Here is a 20,568-nt window from a genome sequence, read left to right as displayed (position 1 = left end):
TCGACACGGATAGACGGTCTTCGAGGGGTCAAATTTTGATCTACGAACGATAGAAGGCCGTAGTAGAGGTTTCCGATCAGCAGATAGATTCACTACCGACAGAAGGTCTGATCGCGGCCGGAACAATAGATGTTGCAGGACAAGGAAGCGATAGGTACGCAGGATCCTTTCTACCCCAGGCTGTCAGAATACAATTTCAAAGTCAACGTAGTAAAATTGGTATCAGCTATGAAAAATATCAAAGAAACACGGTTTCCAAAGCAAATGAGATCTGATCCCAGCCAGAGGGATCCCGACTTGTGGTATGAATACCACGAGACGAACAATGTCACGACCCGAATTTTCCACCTTCGGGACCGTGATGGAGCCTAACATTGTACTCGCTAGGCAAGCAAGCATTACAGAATATTACACTTTTTTCCTTTATCCTTTTATAATTAAAATTTAACAAAACAAAATCAGCGAAAATAAAAGCGAAAGTAAATAATTTAACTGATTATTCTTGTACTATTAACGAAGTCTGAAATAGATACCACCCAGAAACTAGTGTCACAGCTCATGAACAGTTTATGAATACTACAAGTAATGGCTTGAAAGAAAATACATTTGTCTCGAAGAAAGTATAATAGAAATAAAGTAAAGGTAGGAGGGGACGCCAGGGCCTACGGACGCCTGTAGGACTACCTTGGGTCTCCGTAATGTAGTAACAGCAACCAACCTCTCGATCAGCCACTAGCTCCAAAATCTCTAAGAAAGTACAGAGTGCAGTATCAGTACAACTGATCCCATGTACTGGTAAGTGTCGAGCCTAACCTCGACGAAGTAGTGACGAGGTTACGGCGGGGCATAATAACATATAACCTGTAATAGTTATACTAATTCAAATGAAATACAGAATGAAGTATAACAATAACTAGCATTATGTAAATACGAAGCTCAATCGTTCTATCAACACTCAGCTATAACCAATCCTTAAGGGAGTTTCAACACCACAAATGAACCTCAACAGAAAATGAATACGTAGACAACAAATGATGCGGCGCGCATCCCGATCCCACCATGTAATCAATAACAGTATAAATATTCACCATTATTACTCCTTGTTGCGGCGTGTAATCCGATCCTACCAGTTCACCCTTATTACTCCTCAACACATATCACCTTTATTCCTCCTGTTGCAGTATGCAACCCGATCCCACCTGTCCACCCTTATTACTCCTTGTTACGGCACGCAACCCGATCCTATCAGACAATCACATTCACCCTTATTCCTTTTATTGCTGCATGTAACCTGATCCCAACATATGTCAACACCAATCCCACAATAAAGACAAGTGTTTCACAAGTTAACTCAAATCCTCCACAACACGTATACCTCAAACCAACACAATGGCATATCACTATAATTATGAAACTTCACCAGTTAAAACTACATAGCAAGACCAACCAACGTATACCATGAAGAACCAATATAACTTGTTCTGCTGCTTCGACTGAACACCCACTAATCTGGGGCAGGTCCTCTAGACATGCCCATACTTACCATACTCAAAACATCCATCTGAATACTGTGGCTAATGAAAATTGAAACTGACCCTGACGGGTCGGCTAACTGTGATAATACTTCTGAAGAGGAGGTAATCTGATGGGAGTTGGCGGTGCACTATAAGCTGGTTGCCCTAAAGGAGGTACATAAGGACCACAACCCCCTGAAGCTCCATGGGATGTCTGAAGTGCTGAATGAAATGGCCTGGGATAATGGCCTCTACCAAAAGTACCTCGACCTCCAGATGAGGCCCCACTGAATCTAAAGGAGTGACGAGGCCTCTTTTCAAACCCCTGACCACTCCCTTGAGCTAAAACCATCTCAACTCGTCTGTCCATATCGGTTGCATCCTGAAAAGAAATCGCATTCCCTATATCCTTAGCCACCTACAATCTGATAGGCTGAGCAAGTCCCTCAATAAACCTCATCACCCCCTCTCTCTCTCTCTCGGTGGGAAGTATAAGAAGAGTATGATGGTCCAAGTTCACAAATCTGGTCTTGTATTGAGTGGCAGTCATAGAACCCTGCTGAAGGCGCTCAAACTGCCTCTGATAGTCCTCTCTCTAAGTGATAGGAAGATACTTCTCCAAGAATAACTGTGAGAATTGGTCCCAAGTGAGAGCTGGTGACCCATCTGGTCTGGCCAAATAATAATCTCTCCACCATTTCTTGGTGGAACTGACAGACAAAAAACAGCAAAGTCGACCCCATTGGTCTCCACTATCCCCATGTTCCGTAGAACCTCGTGACAACTATCCAAATAATCCTGGGGATCTTTTGAAGATGTACCGCCATAGGTAGTAGTGAAAAGCTTGGTAAACCTGTCCAATCTCCACAAGGCAAATCCATCATTAGTATATGCCACAACACCCTACGGAACTACCCCAACTGGCTGAGCTACTAGAGTCTGAAACTGGGGAGCCATCTGCTCCGAAGTGTGAGTAGCGGGAGTCCTTGCTCCTCCCCTAGCTCGAGAAATGGTTGGTGCTACAGGAAGCATACCGGCCTGGGTAATACTCTCCATAAGGCCCACTTGACGGACCAAAGCGTCCTGAAGTACTGGGGTAGCTATGAACCCCTTTGGAACCTGAGATGGCCCTACTGGAACGGTCTGGGTCGGAGCCTCCTCATCGAACTCTACCTGAGGCTCCGTCGCTGGTGCTGCTACTCGAGCTCTAGGTTGTACCCTGGCCCTACCTCAGCCTCTAGCACGGCATCGGCATCGGCCTCTGCCCCTCGTAGGGGCTGCCATTGGGGGCTCGGGCTGCTAATCAGCTGATGAAGCGGTACGTGTTCTCGCCATCTGCGAAAGAACAGAGTAGAGAGTCCAATTAGCATTGAGAGATCAAACCGCACAATAAAGATGAATAGAAGCAAAATTGTTCCTAACTCTGTAGCCTCTAGGGGATAAGCACAGATGTCTCTGTACTGATCCCTCAGACTCTACCAAGCTTGTTCATGAATTGTGAGACCTAGGTAACCTAGTGCTATAATACCAACTTGTCACGACACGAATTTCCCACCTTTGGGATCGTGATGGCACCTAACATTGCACTTGCTAGGCAAGCCAACATTACAGAATATTACACCTTTTTCTTTTATCCTTTTATAATTAAAATTTAACAAAACTGAATCGACAAAAATAAAAGCGGAAGTACATAATTTAACTAATTACTCATATACTATTAACGAAGTCTGAAATAGATACCACCCAGAAATTGGTGTCACAACTCACAAACAGTCTATGAATACTACAAGTAATGGTTTGAAAGTAAATACATCTAAATCGGAGAAAGTAAAACAGAAATGAAGTAAATGTAGGAGGGGACACCAGGGCCTGCGGATACCTGCAGGACTACCTTGGGTCTCCAGAATGCAGTAACAGGAACCAACCTCTCGATCAGCCACTAGCTCCGAAATCTGCACTAAAAGTGCAGAGTGTGGTATCAGTACAACTGACCTCATGTACTAGTAAGTGTCGATCCTAACCTCGACGAAGTAGTAACGAGGCTACAGTGGGGCATAACAACATATAACTTGTAACAGTTTATACTAATACAAAAAGGAAATACAAAAGGAAATATAACAATAACTGGAATTATGTAAATATGGAGCTCAATCATTCTATCAATATTCAGCTATAACCAATCCTTAAGGGAGTTTCAACACCACAAATGAACCTCAATAGAAAATGAATACGTAGACAACAAATGATACGGTGCGCATCCTGATCCCACCATGTAATCAATAACAATACAAATATTCACCCTTATTACTCATTATTGCAGTATGCAACCCGATCCCACCAGTCTACCCTTATTATTCCTCAATACATATCACCTTTATTCCTCTTGTTGTGGCGTGCAACCCGATGCCACTTGTCCACTCTTATTATTCCTTGTTGCGGCACGCAACCCGATCCCACCAGACAATCACATTCACCCTTATTCCTCCCGTTGTGGCGTACAACTCGATCCCAGCATATGTCAACAACAGTCCCATAATAAAGACAAGTGTTTCACAAGTTAACTCAAATCCTTCACAACACTTATACCTCAAACCAGCACAATGGAATATCACTACAATTATGAAACTTCACCAGTTAAAACTACACAGCAAGACCAACCAACGTATACCATGAAGCACCAACAAACCAACGTCAACCAGCAGGGTAATAAAAATGAAACTATGAAAAAATTAATAGTTTAATAGAGAAAACATCAGTTAATATGAAGCAATTAGACATGGAAATATTTATGAGCAAGTAGCAATTAAGACAAGAAGCAATATATAAGGAAACGAGGAAGGGAACATGCTAAAATGATAATTTAGTGGCACATAGGTACTCGTCACCACACCTATACGCCACATACATGAAATTTCACATAGCAAATAAGTCAGGGATCCCTAATACCTCAAGTCAAGGTTAGACCAAACACTTACCTCAAGCAAACGGGCAATTCACAACTCAAATACCGCTTTACCTCTCGGTTCCACCACTAATCCACTCGTATCTAGCCATAATTAACTTAATAATATCAATAAATGTGAAAACAATCAATTCCAAATCATAATTATAGATTTTCTAACATTTTCCCCAAAACGTCAAAACCCAACCCCGGGCCCACTTGGTCCAAACTCGAAATTCATACCAAAACACGATTACCCATTTACCCCCGAGCCTGGATATGCAATTGGTTTTGGAATCCAACCTCAAATTGAGGTCCAAATCCCCAAATTTTGAAATTACTAATTTTTACCCAAAAACACCCAATTCCACCATGAAAAAGTTCTAGATTTTGTGAGGAAATCTTGTAAAAAGATGAAATGGATTGAGAGAAATAAGTTAGGAATCATTTACCTATGATTTGGGGAAGAAATGGTCTTTGGAAAATCGTCTCTTGAAGTTTAGGTTTTGAAAAATGGGAGAATGAATGAAAAATCCCATCTAAGAGCCTTTTACTCAACCGCAGATGTCGCAATTGCCACCTAAGCTTCACAAATGTGAAGCTCGCAATTTCGAAAGGGCTATCGTAATTGCGAAGCCTTCACAATTACTACTGCCTTGGAAATTGCGAGGAAAGTGTCGCAATTGCGATCACAGACTTCGCAAATGTGAACAAATGATCGCATTTGCAATCCATACCCCTCCGAGACTCTATTCGCATTTGCGAAGGTTTGTTCGCATTTGCGAACTATGTTGGCCCAGCCTTCCAATCGTAATTTTGATGAAAGGCTTGCAAATGCGGACCTTGCAAGGCTCGCAATTGCGAAGCCTGATCTCCCATTTGCGAGATCAGGGGCCTGCAACAGCTGAAACATACCAGCAACATTTTCCTAAGTCCAAAACACTTTGTAACTTATCCAAAACTCACCCAAACCCTTGGGGCTCCAAACCAAACATGCACACAAGTCTTAAAATATCATACGAACTTACTCGCGCGATCAAATTGTCAAAATAACATCTAGAACTATGAATTCAACACCAAAACTCATGAAATTTTCAAGATAGTTTCAAATTTTCTATTTTGTCAAGCAAAGGTCCAAATTGCATCAAATCACTTCCGTTTTTCACCAAATTTCACAGATAAGGTCTAAACATCATAACAAACTTATACGGGGCTCTGGAACTAAAATACGGCCTGATACACAAAAGATCAAAATTTTAAATTATTACATTTTCAATCTTATCAATTTCTTTCAAAAATTCATTTCTCGAGCTAGGGACCTCAGAATTCGATTCTGGGCATACGCCTAGGTCCCATATTTTTCTACGGACCCTTCGGAACCATCGAAACACAGGTCCGGGTCCGTTTACCGAAAATGTTGACCGAAGTCAATAAAAATTATCTTTTTAAGCCAAAAATTATCATTTCTTAAATTTTTCACATAAGGGCTTTTTGGATACACGCCCGGACTGCGCACGCAAATCAAGGAGAAATAGAAGGAGGTTTTAAGGCCTCAGAACATGGATTCGACTTCTAAAACAAGAGATGACCTTTTGGATCATCACAAACGGACGCCGAACTAGGGACTATTGGCATCTCCGAGAAGAAGTGGTGACGTTGTTAAAGAATGGTCATTTCATAGAATTCTTGAGTGACCGGGCTAAGAACAATTACGGTCATAACCGGGACAACGATGAACCCTCAAAAGCAGGGGCAAATCTCATATGCCACACGATCAATATGATCTTTGGGGGGAACGAGATCAACGGGGTCATTTTTTCGGCAGTGAAAAGATGAAAGTGTCAATAACCCATAGCAAAAGGCTCTGAGAAGCCGCCGAAGACGATATTATTTTCACGGAGAAGGACACAGATGGATTTTTGCTACCGTATAATGACGCACTGGTTAAATGTGCTTAATTTTACAATTAAATGTCTTCTAGTGTATCGTACAATGGAGAGTATTGGAACAAGCTAAACTCACTGAAAGCATTATTCCGGCCACAAAACTCCTCGCCGGATTCAACCTCGCGAGCTTGATGACCCGAGGAGAAATTTTGTTACCCATGAACGACGAATGAGTGATGAAAACAACTCTTTTTGAAGTGGTAGATGGTGATATGGGATATAACATTATCCTAGGAAGACCATGGTTTCACGACATGAAAGCGGTACTATCAACATATCATCAATTACTAAAGTGTCCAACACTCAAATGAGTTAAATAGATAAGGGGTGACCAAGCAGCGGCAAGGCAAATGAACACAATTCGGTCTCCAGTAGCAAAGGTAAGGAACACACGGCATAGCAGTTACAAGAACTGGTGCCCGCTCCTGAATCGGATGAAGTTAGCTCAGGGATAAAAGCGTCAGAATCTTATCAGGTGCTAAGATATTTCTAGGTTCCAGAAGAGACGGACGCAACAAAATCCACAGCGGAAGAACTCGAGCAATTTGCATTGTTTGAAGAGTTCTTAGAGAGGAAATTCCACTTGGAGAGAGGACTGCACCCCGAGCTCAGGTCTGGCTTTATTGAATTTCTTAAATCTAGTGTCGATTTTTTGCATGGTGGCATGCGGATATGATAGGTATCCCGATAGAGGTAGCTGTACACAAGTTATGTATGGACCCCAACATACCTCCGGTAAGACAAAAGAAACGCCCTATTGCGGAAGCTAGGAATAAATTCGTGAAAGAAGAGGTAACTCGTTTATTTAATATCTGGTCAATCCGAGAGGTAAAATATCCCGACTGGCTAGCTACTGTAGTAATAATTCCTAGATAAGGATCGTCGTCTTCTATTAATAGAAGCTCCCTCATTACTAGCTTCTCCATCATCATCGATTATCACGGTGTCTATGACCGGCCCGGGAGGAGGGCTAGTCACCACAACTTCTGGAGATGACTCGGGGCAATAGTCTTTGCCCTCTTATTCTTTCTACCAGTCGTGGAGGAACGCCTTCTTTTTGGTTGCTTGTTCTCCAGCAGGTGACTCCGTAGTGAAACACTTGTACTCGAAGCATGCCTGGAGACACCTGTTCAAGTGAGCTTCTCCTAAAGCAGCCTCGCCGCATCAGCAGCAGTCAGCCAAAACATCCTCATCGGGGACATCAACTGAGCCCGTGGGTAGACCTAATTTCAAAGAAAAGATAGAAAAGATCAATCAATTTCCTCACATAAAAAGTTGAAACAAGGTAAGTCTGAATTACCATGATTTTTGGCCCTCCACCCGTATTTGAGGGATAGTTCTTTCCACGTATGGGATTCGGGCATAGTGATGTCCAAGATTTTTTGGACCCACTAGTCCAAGCCTTCAACTATAGGTGGAACCTATCGAGTTGCTAAAACGAGCGAAGGATGAAGGATCAATATGGATATGGAAGAATCCCTAATAAAAGGAATATGAATTATTAAACAAGAAGCTTACGAGTGCGGTTCTACATTTCTAGAAAGGATGAAGCCATTGTCAAAATGATGTTGTTGGTGGAAACTGCAACAAATCGTTCCATCCACCCAAGGTTGTTGTCATCATCCATGCTAGATAACAGGGCGTGGTGGCCATGTTTGCTGAAATTTATCATCCCCCCCCCCCCGTCTCTTGGCACAAGCGCCGAAGACAAGCAATCATTCTCCATACAGAAGGACTTACTTGTGCCAAACACACCTGGTAGCGGAGGCAGAACTCTACAATAACGGAGTCAAGTTCTCCGCTCAAAGAAAATGCACCCAAAGTAAAGGGATACTTATAAAAATATGTAAAACCCTCTTTGAGAAGGGTCACTCATTCTGTTTAGGTCAGGAGCAACAATGTCCAAATCATGGCAGCGACAGTCTTCCTTCACAACAGGAATACTGGAAGGACGAATGGAAGAAGGATATCTGCCAACAGCCCATGTACGAGGGAGAGCCGAAGGGAATTTCTCTTCGAAGTTTTTTGTCTTAACAAAACTTCTAAGAATGATAGAGTCCAACGTTGGAGGAGAAGCATCTTCAGCTTTGCTCTTGCCCTTTGAAGAGCTAACATTCTTTGAAGAAGAAGCCATTTGGATGAAAGGAAAGCTTTTCTATTTTAAGGGAGTTGCAGAAAGGTTGAGTAACAGCAAAGAAGATTTTAGAAAGTTTGGAAAGTTATGGAGTATAAGGGGAGAAGGTTGATGCGTGTAAGTAAAAGTTTTGGCAACTAAATTCATGGCCATGATTACCTCGATAACTGGCAAGAGCTATGCTGAATCATGGGATGACACATGTTCACGACATTAAATACGGAGAAACGTGCGTCTAATCAACTGTCAGAAGCCTTCAGAAGAAATCATAGTAATTTCTGCCAAAAGAGTATTTCTACCAACTTTTCGGTAACACAAACCTATGTCACCGGAAAGCAGGGGACTATCTGTATAGGGTAAAATATGCTATGACAGGTGGCCGCTTAAAAGAATGACACATAGAACCGAGGCCAATTATCCTATTTGGTACCGTGGGGAGTGAGACTCATAAAGAGGCAATAAATACCTCCGCCCGGTGGCACTAATGGAGAATATTCTATGGCATTAAGTGCACTGCTCGTTACAAGGAATTTGTCATTTATGCTCACCGTTACATCTTCATCAATGACCCTCATAATTTACATTAAAGAAGAGCATGATCCTAGGACTTTGTTCCCTAGACATAGCTATAAATAGTAAGCTCTGTTATCATTGTAAGGGAACGAGTTTTCTGGCAAGCTAATACTACAATCTACTCAAAGCTCTATACAATTTTTTCTTCTTATTTTCCGTTCTTATTATTATTCTTATTACTGTTGCGCCTGTAGGCTTCGTTACCAGAATCTTTATTTCTGTCATTTCGTCTTCATATCAAAGCTAAGTATTATATATTCCTTCAACTATCTTATTATTTCAGGATCAAATTAATTCACTTGTCTAGAAACCACGTATAAATTCAATTGTACCGTTTTTATAGTTATGTCACCTTAGAATAAAATACTATAGTAATCAGGTTTTTATAGTGCTAACAACTTTAAGGATATTATAGTCATTTTAACAAAAAAAATACTTAACAAAACACTTGTTTACCAAACAACAATTTTTTTGAGCTTCAACACTTTTATCCAAACACGTAACTTCTTATTTTTAAAACAAGTTCCAACACTTAAAAAATACTCCCTACGTTCACTTTTAGTTGTCCACTTTGGACTTTTCACATTCTTTAAGAAACAATAAATGAAATATATATTTTATAATTTTACCATAATGATAGCATTTTCAAAAGTCTTGAGAAATGAGTAATTAATGATAAGGGTAGAACAGGAAAAAAAATTATCTTTCTCCTGATTTAGTATAGCAGATAAGTAAAATTAAAAATTATATTATTAGTATAATAAACAAACAAAGTGAACAGAGGGAGTGCTTTAAATATTTGTGCTTAAAAATCACTTTTTTAAGCCGGTCCAAACGGGTTCAATTTTCTCGGTAAAAAAGAAGGCTCACAAAAATCTAGCTTATAGGTTTTTGGGAACAACTCATCAAGATATTCCCGAAGGCATTTCTAAATCAACTCCTTCTATCCCACATTAATTTTTCTAAGTTAATTTGGGAATCAAAATTTACAAGTTTTACTATTAATTTTTTTTACTGTTTAGGTATTTAAAACTAAATTCATACGCTGATAGTTTTATCCTAATTTGACAATATCCTATTATGGTATTATAAATTTAACATATTCGTAGATTGTTAAAATTGGTCAAGTATAATTTACCTTTTCAAATTAAAATAGGACATTACAACTCCGATCAATAGAAGCATGAATTTCAGCTTCCTTAACATCATTTAGAAATTTTAAGAAAGGTGAATCTCAATAAGTTACTCCTATCTGGTTTACCAAAGGGGTAATTTATCTCAAAAGAAACGGAATTGGAGAGGATTAGAGCCAAACAAATTACAAAAAGCATAGTATTGTAATAATAGCGCTATTAAATGGGAAAATTAGCCGTTTCTTTCACACAAATTGTATTACCTCCCTCCCTTCCCTCTCTAACGGTCACCTTTTTCAAGATTATATTCAAAACACTCTTCTCATTTCCACCCAAAACACAATACACACACAGATTTTGCTCTGTCTCTCTCATTTTCTTCATTCTTGATCCTCATGGAAGACAAGCAGGAAGCTCAACCCATTTTAGAGAGTAAAGAAGAGAAGAAAATCCCAGTGTTTACAGTGCTAAAGAATGGTGCAATTCTCAAGAACATTTTCCTCCTTGACAACCCCCCTTCATCGTCTTCTTCTTCTTCAAATCAAGAAACAGCAGAATTTGAAGAGATTTTGGTGGTTGGTAGACATCCTGATTGTAACATTACGTTGGAACATCCAAGCATCAGCAGATTTCACCTCCGTATTCACTCTAAACCCTCCTCTCTCTCCCTCTCTGTTACTGATCTCTCTTCAGGTATTCTGCCTTTAAACTTCTTCTCTAAAGTTTGCCTTTTTTTTTATAAATTATTTATGGGTTTTTCCAGTTTTCTATCGCTATCTTAAATTGGGTATTTGTGTTTGCTTTCATCTTTTGGAGAATGTCTGTATTCAATCATCATATATGGTTCTTGAAACATCATTTTATAGTTTGCAGTAATCCTCTTGATTTGTGATGGTAATTTTGAGTTATTTTCTTGAATTTTATCCTACTCTTGTTTGCAGTAGATTCATTCTAATCTTCATATATGGCTCTTGAAGAAGGTCTAAATTCTTGATATCTTGAGGGTTTCTATAATTTCTTCTTTTTGCATTTGATGGTGCAATTTTGGCTTTATCAATGTGTCATCTTTCAATAATTTTGTTACTGTTGCATTTTTCTTGATGATCACAAAATTTGTGAATTATGTGAAGATTTTTTGAAATCTCTACCCATATCTTGATTGTTACAGATTTTAGTTGTTGAATGGGGTTTTATGAGTCTGTAGTATTACAGACTCTTTGTACAGTTTATTGAGGAGGTTAAATGATGCCGCGTACGATATATCTGTTTTTGTTTCCTGTAGATACTCTATAATGTTCATTTTATGGTTGTTAAAGTTGTTAAAATTCAGCGTCTTCGAGCTAGTGCATGTCTTTGGAGTTCTGTAATAGCATGTGAACTTTAAACTCTTGAAATCTTGTTGGCTATTATCAATGATACAATGTGTTGTCTTTCAAGCTTCAACCATTTTTCCCAATTGATTAAGATTTAAGACATAACTACTGATGTCAAAGCCTATTTTTGTGTGACGGTTTTATCTCTCGCCAATTGCAGTCTTGTTTAGACCATTTCATCTTGCTTCTTTCGTTAATCAGTAAGGTCATTTCATCTTGTCCTCTGTAGTTCATGGGACATGGATTTCTGGTAAGAAAATCGAATCAGGAGCTCAAGTGGAGTTGAAAGAAGGTGATAGGATGCAGCTTGGAGGTTCAAGCAGGGTTTACAGGCTTCACTGGGTCCCAATCAGCCGCGCATATGATACGGAGAATCCATTTGTACCAGAAAACAAAGAGGAGGAACAACATCAGGTGAGCTGAAGCAGTGGTAATATCTTCAAAATATATAGGTTCAGAATTATGGTTCAGTAACTCCATTTTCTTATTCTTTGCCTTGTTGTGCAATGTGCATTTATTGATGCTCTAGGATGAGAGTGGCTTTTCTTCCCAGAATGACCAAATCCAGAAAGAGGATGATGATATGGTGCAGGGTCTAGACTCGTCATTTTCTGGTGTGAGTTCGTTACCGCGTGTGAGAAGTTTGACTCCCCCAGCTCCTCCACTGCTTGAGCAAATGAGTTCTCCCTTTCCTGATAAGTACGAGGCAGCAAACAGAAGTAATCTACCTGGGAATATCCATGAAGAAGGTGAAATCAGTTTGCTGCAGCCTGCTTCTTATCAACCTGACAAGGAAAATAGTGCACCAGAAGCGCTTCTTGTCTCAGAACAGTCCAAAACAGAAAATGTAATAGATGGTACACCGGAAAGATCACCGCAAAGATGTTCAAGCATTTGGTCTAGAAGGGGAAAACTTTTCAGTGTTCAGATTCAAACTGGGAGAGATAGGGCAATGAATGAAAAAGTTGACATGGAAACTGAAGTCGAATCGCTTAATCGTGAAAGAGCAGGAATTAATTCAGTTTCTAAAGATCTTTTTGCTAGTGGAAACAAGGATAAAGAGGAAGAGGTCTTTACTCCTGACAAAGAGAACAGTACTCCTAGTTCTCTCTTCCTTGGATCCGTGAAGAAATTGTGTCTTTCTGAGATGACAAATGTATCAGATAGTAAGTCTGTGCTTTCTAATATGGATGAGAATGAAGAGAATTTCACTCCGGACAAGGAGAATAGGACACCAAACACGCGTTTGCTGAGGTCGATGAAGAAGATGGGAAGCCAGCATCAAGTTAAGCATCCAAAACCCTTTAAATCTTCATCTCTGAAAAATGTGGTTGAGCCAATGGCCAATCGAGCTGAAGGTCTTGTATCCCACAAAAAAGAGAAGCTAGGATCAACTACTAAATCAACATGGTCTGATATGGATGACAATGATGAAGAAATGTTCACTCCAGATAAAGAAAATATGACACCTGGTACTCATTTTATGAGAGCAATGAAGAAAATAGCAATGTTGGAAGATGTTCAGCATCTAGAAGCGTTTAAATTTCCTCTGAACAGTGTAGTTGATTCCATATTCCATCAAAATGGAACTCCAAACCTTGCTTCCAGAAATCTAGAGAGATCAGAGGTAAACACAGTGAAGAACAGAATGGATAGGGTGCCTTTTCAATCCCTTCTTGTGAACAGCCCCGCAAAGACCAGCTCAATATCTCCACATGAGGACCTTAAGTTGAGTGACAGTCCTATCAAGTATCGAGAGACTAAGGAGGCATGCCCCTTCTCTGTAAGTTCAATATCAAACTTTTTATGCTGAAAACGTTTTTTTCTTCTAAGATTAGCATAGACAGAGGCATGTTTCCAAGCTGCAGTACTTGTCATTAGCTTCTGAGAGATGCATCCACTATATTCTTTGAGACAAGTTGAGTCACACAGCAAATTTGTTGGTTTGGAGGAGTCTTTTTGAAATGAGTTTTGGCTAGGATGCAGTACTTGTCATTAGCTTCTGAGAGATCGTAGATTTGGAGGAGTCTTTTTGAAATGAGTTTTGGCTAGGATGCATTTCTTCTGGTTGGATTTGTTTTAGTTTCTTGTCCACTATATTCTTTGAGACAAGTTGAGTCACACAGCAAATTTGTTGGTTCAAAGGATTAGCTAATAATGTTATTCAAGCGTTCTTCTTTGTTCAAACCTTACAAGTTAACAGTTAGTTTGACTCTCTGGTGTAAATGTAGAAACTTGAAGATCTCTAATTTGTGTCCTAAAATTTATCTGCAGAATAACAGTGTCGTGGAACAGAATAGGACGTGGACCATGGTAGTAGACACTGGTTCTTTGCTGCATAAAGAATCAAGGAAAAGTTTGCAGCTGCTGCAAGGTCTCAAGGGGACATACCTGATAATACCAAGAACCGGTAATGAATTACCCCTGAAAGTTTCATCATTTTCAAATATGTCCATCATATTGGTCTAGACTGCCTGCTTTGGCTGATCATTACCTGCTCCTTGTCAACAGTTGTAAGAGAATTGGATTGCATGAAGAGGCGTGCTAGTCTGTTTAGAAAGACAACAGAGGTATCTGCAGCATTAGAATGGATAGAAGACTGCATGATAAATGCAAAGTCATGGATTCACGTACAGAGTTGCGCGGAAGAAACAAGATCAGTGGCACCAACTCCTCCTGCTACTGCTCCATTGTCTTTGTTCAGTGAGGAGAATGGCATGTTCCCTATTGGTGGCTCTCTTCCATTTTCTCCACATGGTGGTCTAATGGAATCTGCCTCACCCACAGCAGAAGATCATATCCTTGAATATGCCCTCTTCTTCAAAAGAACCAACAAGAACGGACAACTCGTCCTCCTTAGCAATGATCTTACCATGAAAATCAAGGCCATGGCAGAAGTAAGACCATAACCACCCATCTACCTTTTCAATATTCCATTTTCCAAAACAAAAAGCTGTACGTGATGAATTCTTTTACCTAATGTTAATTGACGTGCAGGGTTTAAACTGTGAGACAGCAGAAGAGTTTCGCCAGAGCTTAGTGAACCCATTCTCTGAGCGGTTTCTTTGGAAGGACAGTTCTCCTAGGGGAAGGACTTGGTCATGCGAGGATGACTTTGTTCTTAGGGAAACATACTACCGTGGCCCTCCAAAAAAGACAGGAGAAGCTGCAAAAGGGTTGAAGCTCATATTGCTCCATAATTCTCATTATAGGCACATATGTTCAGCCAATTAGTTAGCTGTTTGCTGTTGTACAGCCCATTGAATCTTTCATGCTATGCTCTCAAGTGCCAATGTTTCACTATTTTTGGAACCTTTTATTATTGCAATAAAATGGTTGTTTGCTTCTTTTTTTTTGAAAATCTGGGTAATTCATAAATTTTTAGTTCATTCTTTTTTGGTTGTTTGGTTCTTCTTCCTTTTTTTTTTTTTTTTTTGTGCAAATCTGTGTAATTCATAAATCTTCGGTCCACGTTTTTTTTCTTTGTTTTATTAACCCCCACCCCAAAAAAAATTTGAAAAAACAGAAAAAGGAAGAAGTGATAAATTATATTACACAGTTTGGTGGTAAATTATTAACATCTGATTTGCTGCTAAAAGGAACGCAATTCCCTTGGCTAAGTAATTAGGGACGGTTCTGATATCAATCAAGATTCTTGTAAAGGCTGTATGAGCTTAACCTTCGGTAAAATTACTTTAACCAGTTAACGAGTAATCCTTTTTTACTTGCTGCAACTGAACAAACTCATAGCAACAATGACACTAAAAATTTTAAGAAAAACAATTTTAGTTATTCTGAGAAAACAATGACATGATGATGATAGAATAGAGCTACACTGAATCAAATACAACTTGACATGATGTTATTCCAGTTCAGTAGAACTCATATATTTTGCAGCCTTGTGAGGAGGGTATTCACATGATCCAGATAGCAGAAACGAAAATGAGCTATCTGACTCATCAAATGGTGGTCGAGGGAACTCTTGAAATCCATTAAGATTGCTAGTATCAAAGTTCAAAGGCGAGAAATAACTGCCTGGATCATCTGCAGCGCTTTTTATATCCCTAGGATCTTGAAACTCATTGCCATGTGAAGCATTTACCTTAAAATCTTCTTGCCGCGCTTTCATGGTGACTTCACTTGTTTGGCCTCGGTCAGATGTCCCAGCAGATCCTTTAGTTTCATCCAGCGGAACTGCAGGAGTATGACCTTGAAAAAGTGCAATGTGTCCGAAAAGCTTATCTTTCCTAGAAAATGTTGTTCCGCAGGAACAAAGCCATTTATCCTTACCACAATGCTTTTCATGTGTTTTAAGATCAGCAATAACCGAAAATTTCTTTATATTACATCTACTGCAAGTATAAGCTTTCTCACAGTGGGTTCTCTTGTAATGGTTTTTCACACATAAGATGGTCTTCAAAGGCTGAAACTTCTTATGCTCCTTATTGCGCTTGCATCCAACATTAGGACAGGAATACCTTTTGATGAGTGTTGGCTCGGAGCTTGGTTCCTTATGAGGCTTTGCAAGAGCTGCTGGAGTCTTGTACTCATCACCATGACCTCTCATGTGCATCCGCAAATTGGCATCCCTCTTAAATCCCTTGCCACAAATTGTGCAAAAGTGAGTGTGTGGTGCAAGGATTTCCTCCTTCTCCAACTGCAGAATCTCATAGGAACCGGGAGGAAGGTTCTCTTCTTCCTCAGCTTCATCTTCATCTTTTGATTCATGTCCATCAACAGCATGGCTTTGTTCAATTCCACAATCTCTCAACTGGTCAACGTGGTTGGACTGATCTTCCACTTTAGTAACACCACCATCATTACATGGCAGTCCCCCGCCATTAGTACATGTTGCAGAAGGAACTGTGACGCCACCAAACTGCACAAGTTGGCTAGCAGCATGGCTCACGGAGGAAAGTGAGTGCTTCATAGTTGGAAGAAGACTTCCTGCAGTTGAAACCAATTGGACTATAATAGAAGTAAGGTCCGCTGTGATTAACTGTTGCTGCTGAACTATAAGGTCATTTCCCTGAAGCCCAGTCTGACCTCTCCGCCCAACAATCAAATGCACTAGTTCCTGGAGCTGATGAATCTTTTGCTCGAGAAACGAAAGGTTGTTTAGCAAATTACTTGGATCCCAGTCCTTTGTGCTGGTCGAGTCATGATTTTCATTCATCTGATTCCCATGTTGATCCATCTGATATGTGTGTTTTGGTTGAGTAAATCCAGAAAACTGTTGCTCAATCCTGGTCTGTTGATCCAAATAAGAGGAACCTTCCCACTTCTGCGCATGCAGATTGAAATTGGTAAATGAATGGTTATCTGAGGGCACAATTTTCAGTAATTCATTGCCAGATGAAGACGGCTTTGTCCAAGGATCTTCACTAAGACTGTCATCAGGATCCATATCTTAATCTGCTTCCTAAAGTAAAAAAAAGACTGCACAAAGAAAAGTTGGAAAGCAAAGAAAATTAAGAGCACTTTATCAATCAATCAAATCCATATGACACAACCATGAAAATAGTATTATTCAGTAACATATGAATTAATTGAATATACTTTACATTAAAATCATCAGGAGAGTACTCAAGACCGCAACTTCAAAAGCATAAAAAAAACAAAGAAAAGAACATCAAAGACACGGTGTTTATGATATGATACGCCGAGAATGATCATACGTGAGTAGCATAGTACCAGGTACAGGTAGGTAACATTAACTTCTAACAAGCTAACAACAACAACAACAACCACCTAGTAAAATCCCATTAGTGGGGTCTGGGGAGGGTAGTGTGTACGCAGACCTTACCTCTACCCCGAAGGAGTAAAGAGACTGTTTCCGAAAAGATCCTCGGCTCAAGAAAACAAAAAGACAAAAGACAAGCTAACGTTAAAAGTTAATTATACCGCGCCATCCCTATTCGACACAGTTACATCAAGGCAAACAAACAGTCTAACCAATAGTACGGATGGTACAACTGCGACCAAATTCATTCTTTCTAATAAAGTTCAAACCATAAATCTGGTGTTTCAATTTACATATATCTACTCATAGTATGTTCTTTATCATCTTGACTTCTAATTCAATTGTCATGTATCCAGCTACTAAAAAAAATTCTTCTTTCTTTTTTTCTTTTTAAAAGTGAATATCCCACAGTAAACTTCCACAAAAACAATAAAAACCAAAAAAAAAAAATTCAGTAATTTTCAAGTCTAATGATTGAGTTAGAACTTAGGTTCAATCCAAAGTCAACGACCCCCCCCCCCCCCACAAGCCAACCTACCTCCCCTTCTTCTCCCATATACGGGTCAATCTAACCCCCCAAAAAAGTTTGACTTCTATGCCCAACCACACCCTTCAACCCCCCCCCCCCCCCCAAAAAAAAAAAAAAGAAACCACCAAAATTAACCTTAACCACAAAATAAAAACGGAAATTGAGATCTCATCATAATCAATAATCATTTCTGAGAAAAACCTATTACAGCATATTCACGTACACATCAAATTTGATCTTCTTCTTTTTTGTATTTATGTCCACAGGAAATCACACGGTCAACTCATCAAAGACTAGACTTTTCAGCAAGAAATAATTATAGGATCATAGAAAAAGTGAATTAAAACCCCATAGAAATCATGAAAACTCACCAGATTGAAGGTCAGCCAATGCTTAATCTTTTTGTTCAGAGATGTAGGAAAGCGAAAGAGAAAAGTTGTTGAACCCCAGTTCATATATATAATAATAGGAGTAAGCAAGCGTATTTGATTCCTCCTACCGATTGCTACCCAAACAGAGTCTAAGGCCTACTGATGGGACCCACTGCTCTCCCAGACTATCTGACTTCACTTCTGTTAAAAATTTAGTCGCAACTAGAGTTTTACACGAAAAAAGAAACATAAAATCTTTTATTACTTAGTAATGATTAAATAATATAGTAGAGTTTAACATCTATCTATATTTTTTATTTTTTATATTATTAAAAGGAGAGGACAAAGTCATCTCCTTAAGTCAAGTGGCAGCCTAAAAAAAAGCCACATGACATAATTAGTAACTAATTAGTTATTGATTATTATTTTTAAATTTAAATATCTATAAAAAACAAAAAAATAAAAAATAAAAAAATACCATCTATATATATATTTATAATTAATTATAATAAAAAACGAAAATATAAATATATAAAAAAATAACTACCAATCAAATTGGTTGGGAGTAGTTTCAAGTTGGAGTTTCAAAATAATTTTAAAATAAAAAATGATATTAAAAAAAATACCAATTCAAATTGGGGAGTAGTTTTAAGTTGGACTTTTAAAATTATTTTAAAATAAAAAACGAAAATAAAGAAATAAAAAACTTTTGATTCAAATTGTGGAGTAGTTTCTTTTTAATATTGTAGTGTGTGTGTATTATATATATATATAAAGAGAAGTAAATAATTATATATAAAGAGAAGTAAATAATTATATGATGCCAAGTGCGGTATAACCATAAAACAATAAGTGTAGATTTTTAGGACAAAGCTCCAACAAAGTTGGAACTTTTAATTTATTTTATAATAAATATCGAAATAAAAAAAATAAAAGAATCTATATCTTCTATATTATTATATTATTAAAAGGAGATGACAAAGCCATCTCCTTAAGCCAAGTGGAACCTAAAAAAGAGCCACATGGCATAATTAGTTACTAATTAGTTATTGGTTATTATTTTTAAATTTAAATATCTATAAAAATAAAAAATAAAAAACTACCAGCTATATATAATTAACTATAATAAAAACGAAAATATAAATATATAAAAAAAATAACTACCATTCAAATTGGTTGGGAGTAGTTTCAAGTTGGAGTTTCAAATCTATATATTATTAAAAGGAGAGTACAAAGCCATCTCCTTATATTCAAATCTATTCAAATCTATATATTAGTAGGATAATATTATTAAGAACAACAGAATCTATATATTAGTAAAAGGAGAGGAAAAAGCCCTTTCGTTAATCCAAGTAGCAGCTTAAAAAAAAGCCACATGACATAATTAGTTACTAAATTTATTATTTAGTTAATAATTAATTATAATAAAAAATCTATATCTATCTATATATTATTAAAAGGAGAGGACAAAGCCATCTCCTTTATCCAAGTGGTACCCTAAAAAAAAGCCTCATGGCATAATTAGTTACTAATTAGTTATTATTTTTAAATTTAAATATCTATAAAAAAGAAAAAATTAAAAATTAAAAACTACCAACTATATATATATATATATATATATATATAATTAACTATAATAAAAATGAAAATATAAATATATAAAAAAATAACTACCATTCAAATTGGTTGGGAGTAGTTTCAAGTTGGAGTTTCAAATCTATATATTATTAAAAGGAGGGGACAAAGCCATCTCCTTATATTCAAATCTATTCAAATCCATATATTAGTAGGATAATATTATTAAGAACAACAGAATCTATATATTACTAAAAGGAGAGGAAAACGCCCTTTCATTAATCCAAGTGGCAGCTTAAAAAAAAAGCCACATGACATAATTAGTTACTAAATTTATTATTTAGTTAATAATTAATTATAATAAAAAATCTATATCTAAATATTATTAAAAGGAGAGGACAAAGCCATATCCTTTATCCAAGTGGCACCCTAAAACAAAACCACATGCCATAATTAGTTACTAATTAGTTATTATTTTTAAATTTAAATATCTATAAAAAACAAAAAAATAAAAATAAAAACTACCAACTATATATATATATACCATCTATATATATATTTATAATTAATTATAATAAAAAACGAAAATATAAATATATAAAAAAATAACTACCATTCAAATGGATGGGAGTAGTTTCAAGTTGGAGTTTCAAATCTATATATCATTAAAAGGAGAGGACAAAGCCATCTCCTTATATTCAAATCTATATATTAGTAGGATAATATTATTAAGAAC

The 20,568-nt window shown here is 37.8% G+C and overlaps 2 protein-coding genes across 2 annotated transcripts; one reads left to right on the top strand and one right to left on the bottom strand.

Moving 5' to 3' along the window:
• Nucleotides 1-10,494: 10,494 nt before the first annotated feature.
• Nucleotides 10,495-14,961, top strand: LOC104246851 (FHA domain-containing protein PS1). Its single transcript, XM_009802746.2, has 6 exons — nucleotides 10,495-10,934; nucleotides 11,844-12,028; nucleotides 12,144-13,397; nucleotides 13,889-14,024; nucleotides 14,126-14,511; nucleotides 14,612-14,961. The coding sequence occupies exons 1-6, from the start codon at nucleotides 10,637-10,639 to the stop codon at nucleotides 14,846-14,848; spliced, it is 2,496 nt and encodes an 831-aa protein (XP_009801048.1). The 5' UTR covers nucleotides 10,495-10,636; the 3' UTR covers nucleotides 14,849-14,961.
• Nucleotides 14,962-15,382: 421 nt separating this feature from the next.
• Nucleotides 15,383-18,361, bottom strand: LOC104246850 (protein SENSITIVE TO PROTON RHIZOTOXICITY 1). The gene is made up of 2 exons (XM_009802745.2): nucleotides 18,258-18,361; nucleotides 15,383-17,053 (listed from the first exon to the last, which is right to left on the bottom strand). Exon 2 carries the CDS (start codon nucleotides 17,019-17,021, stop codon nucleotides 15,477-15,479), a length of 1,545 nt encoding a protein of 514 aa, XP_009801047.1. The 5' UTR covers nucleotides 17,022-17,053; nucleotides 18,258-18,361; the 3' UTR covers nucleotides 15,383-15,476.
• Between the last annotated feature and the right edge of the window lie 2,207 nt (nucleotides 18,362-20,568).

The sequence above is a fragment of the Nicotiana sylvestris genome, chromosome 4, assembly GCF_000393655.2.
Source record: "Nicotiana sylvestris chromosome 4, ASM39365v2, whole genome shotgun sequence".
Lineage (NCBI taxonomy): Eukaryota > Viridiplantae > Streptophyta > Magnoliopsida > Solanales > Solanaceae > Nicotiana > Nicotiana sylvestris.
The sequence above is the reverse complement of the archived record's forward strand: the minus strand, read 5'-3'. Positions and strand labels throughout refer to the sequence as shown.